Raw genomic sequence first — 2,528 nt, forward strand, 5'->3', positions numbered from 1 at the left:
CCCCCCCACTTCTCAGTGATAAGCAGCACAAGAAATTCAAAGTGTGTTTGTTTTGCAAGGCTTTTATGGAACATACAACATCGTACATTTAATATAGATGCCGAACAGTAGAGTACTAATGAGCATCCACCATACATCCACTCTCCCAAATCTAGACGTCCGCTGATTCTTTATTCCCAGCAATGACTCAACCAAATCGCTAACACTGATAACAGAAGAGCTAAAAATAATACTTGTCTACTCAAAGGTCAGTAAAGGGACTTTAACACTTTAAAGCCTCGGAAATAAGGGCTCTTACAGGACAAGCAGCAGTTGGACATGTATCGCTGAAGTATTAATAAAGGACAGAGAAAATATCACACACAAGGTCATATTGCGATAGGAGGTGGCCTATTGATCTCAGTACCACTCAAGTGTCCAACAATACATGCTGTACTGAGACATATTTGTTCACGTCACAAAATTCCCAAGTGACAGTTTCTGATAGCTGAGATAGTAGAGATAGTTACTCCAGACTGCATGTCAGGATGCCTTTCTTGACCTATACGCTACTTATATTTTCTTCTTCTTCTTCTACTTCTTCTTCTTTCTTCTTCCATCTCCTTCTCACCCTCTTTCTCCATCTCATCCTCCCCTATCATCATCATCATCGTCGTCGAGATCACCGTACGACGAGTCGCAGTAGTAGTAGTAGTAGTAGTAGAGTAGTAGTAGTAGTAGTAGTAGTAGTAGTAGTAGTAGTAGTAGTAGTAGTAGTAGTAGTAGTAGTAGTAGTAGTAGTAGTAGTAGTAGTAGTAGTAGTAGTAGTAGTAGTAGTAGAGTAGTAGTAGTAGAGTAGTAGTAGTAGAGGAGTAGTAGTAGTAGTAGTAGTAATAGTAGTAGTAGTAGTAGTAGTAGTAGTAGTAGTAGTAGTAGTAGTAGTAGTAGTGGTAGTAGTAGTAGTAGTAGTAGTAGTAGTAGTAGTAGTAGTAGTAATAGTGGTAGTAGTAGTATTGGTAGTAGTAGTGGTAATAGTAGTAGTAGTGGTAGTAGTAGTAGTGGTAGTAGTAGTAGTTATTGCTGTTATTGCTGTTGTTGTTGTTGTCTTCTTGTTGTTTTATAATTTGTTGATTTGTTGTAGTAGTATATTTTCACATACCCCGGTACCAAGCACATATATTTCTCAACTCTATGCATTAATAATAATTAATATATTCTGTATTCAGAGAATATGCGACGAGAGTGTTTTGCCTTTTTATACGCATAGAGCAAAGGGCATTTTTTTTTTTTGGACACTGTTTTGTGACACACTTAATAAACATTGTCAGAGATGCGCCGGGATTTGTGTCGTTTGTTTGTTTGTTTGTTTGTTTATTGAGTATACAGAAGCACGTCGACACAATCGATCATTTAATGCAGGGGAAAAGTAAGGCACATAGACACAAACAACAGAGGTACAGAATAGAGGTAGGACCTACCAGTAAGCAGTTGCGCCCTCCAACCACCCGGTTCGGTGGGGTATAAGTTATACTATTAATAACTAAATAATAACATTGACGTCAGGATGACTTAACAATCAGAGGTGTGACCTTGAGATTCTAGGACATATCTGACCCAATGCTAATTGAAGGCCAAAGACGGAAGAGGTCAAAATATTTTCAATAGAAAATGCGATTAGATGACATCTTTACACTAGAGGTCCGAACAGCAAATACTCGTAGAAGTAAAAGTGCATGTACTTGGGATTGGATTTTCAATTGCGATTTATTTATAAGATAGTCGGACTAGTCACAAGGCCAATTTTTTTATTGTCTGAGAGTAATACGTTCAGCCTGGCTATAGTAAGAGTTTTAAGACACTTGCAACACAATTGAGTCACATAAGAGCTGAAGATTAGAGGCGATATTTTATAACAGGGTGTAACAAACAATAAAAAGGAGATACAGTGTATAATGTTGATAAATGTTTGAAAGAAAAAAAGGAACAAATCATTAACAGTACTATAATAATAATGATGATGGTCTAAATGAGAATGAGAATGAGAACGATATAATAACAATTTAATGATGATAATGATTATAATAATAATACACTGTAATAAGTAATAATAATAAAAATAATAATAACAATTAAAATGATAATAAAAATAATAATAATAATATGGCCATGGCATGTTGCAGGTCCGTCTGATAACACTGGGTGACCCCGCGGTGGGCAAGTCCAGTTTCCTTGACGCCCTGGTCAAGGGAGGAGGAACTCCGGGCACTCACGCGCAGAGAGGGGTCAATGGACACCTGTCCCAGGTGAACAAGGTAGTCCGGCACGGCGACCACGAGGTGGAGCTAGACATTCGGGACACGGCTGGTGGGTTCCACAAGGGTGCTTGTACACATTATTATGTTTCAAATTAATACTCGTGTGTACCTCTCTTTTGTTTGAGTATGCGTAAAGAAAGGCGCATCGACACAATAATGGTCATTTAGTGCTGGGAAAAAGACAGACAGACAGACAGACAGACAGACAGACAGACAGACAGACAGACAGACAGA

General features: G+C 38.3%; 1 protein-coding gene across 1 annotated transcript in view; it reads left to right on the plus strand.

The window, feature by feature from the left end:
• Window positions 1-2,343, plus strand: part of LOC101851670 (GTP-binding protein Rab-3D) — a gene marked incomplete at its 3' end in the record, with an annotated part of 8,377 nt that extends 6,034 nt beyond the window's left edge. The window contains 1 exon segment of the mRNA XM_005107315.2: window positions 2,160-2,343. Coding sequence (XP_005107372.2) covers window positions 2,160-2,343 — 184 coding nt within the window.
• Window positions 2,344-2,528: the final 185 nt, after the last annotated feature.

The sequence above is a fragment of the Aplysia californica genome, unplaced genomic scaffold (genome assembly GCF_000002075.1).
Source record: "Aplysia californica isolate F4 #8 unplaced genomic scaffold, AplCal3.0 scaffold00592, whole genome shotgun sequence".
Classification (NCBI taxonomy): Eukaryota; Metazoa; Mollusca; class Gastropoda; order Aplysiida; family Aplysiidae; genus Aplysia; species Aplysia californica.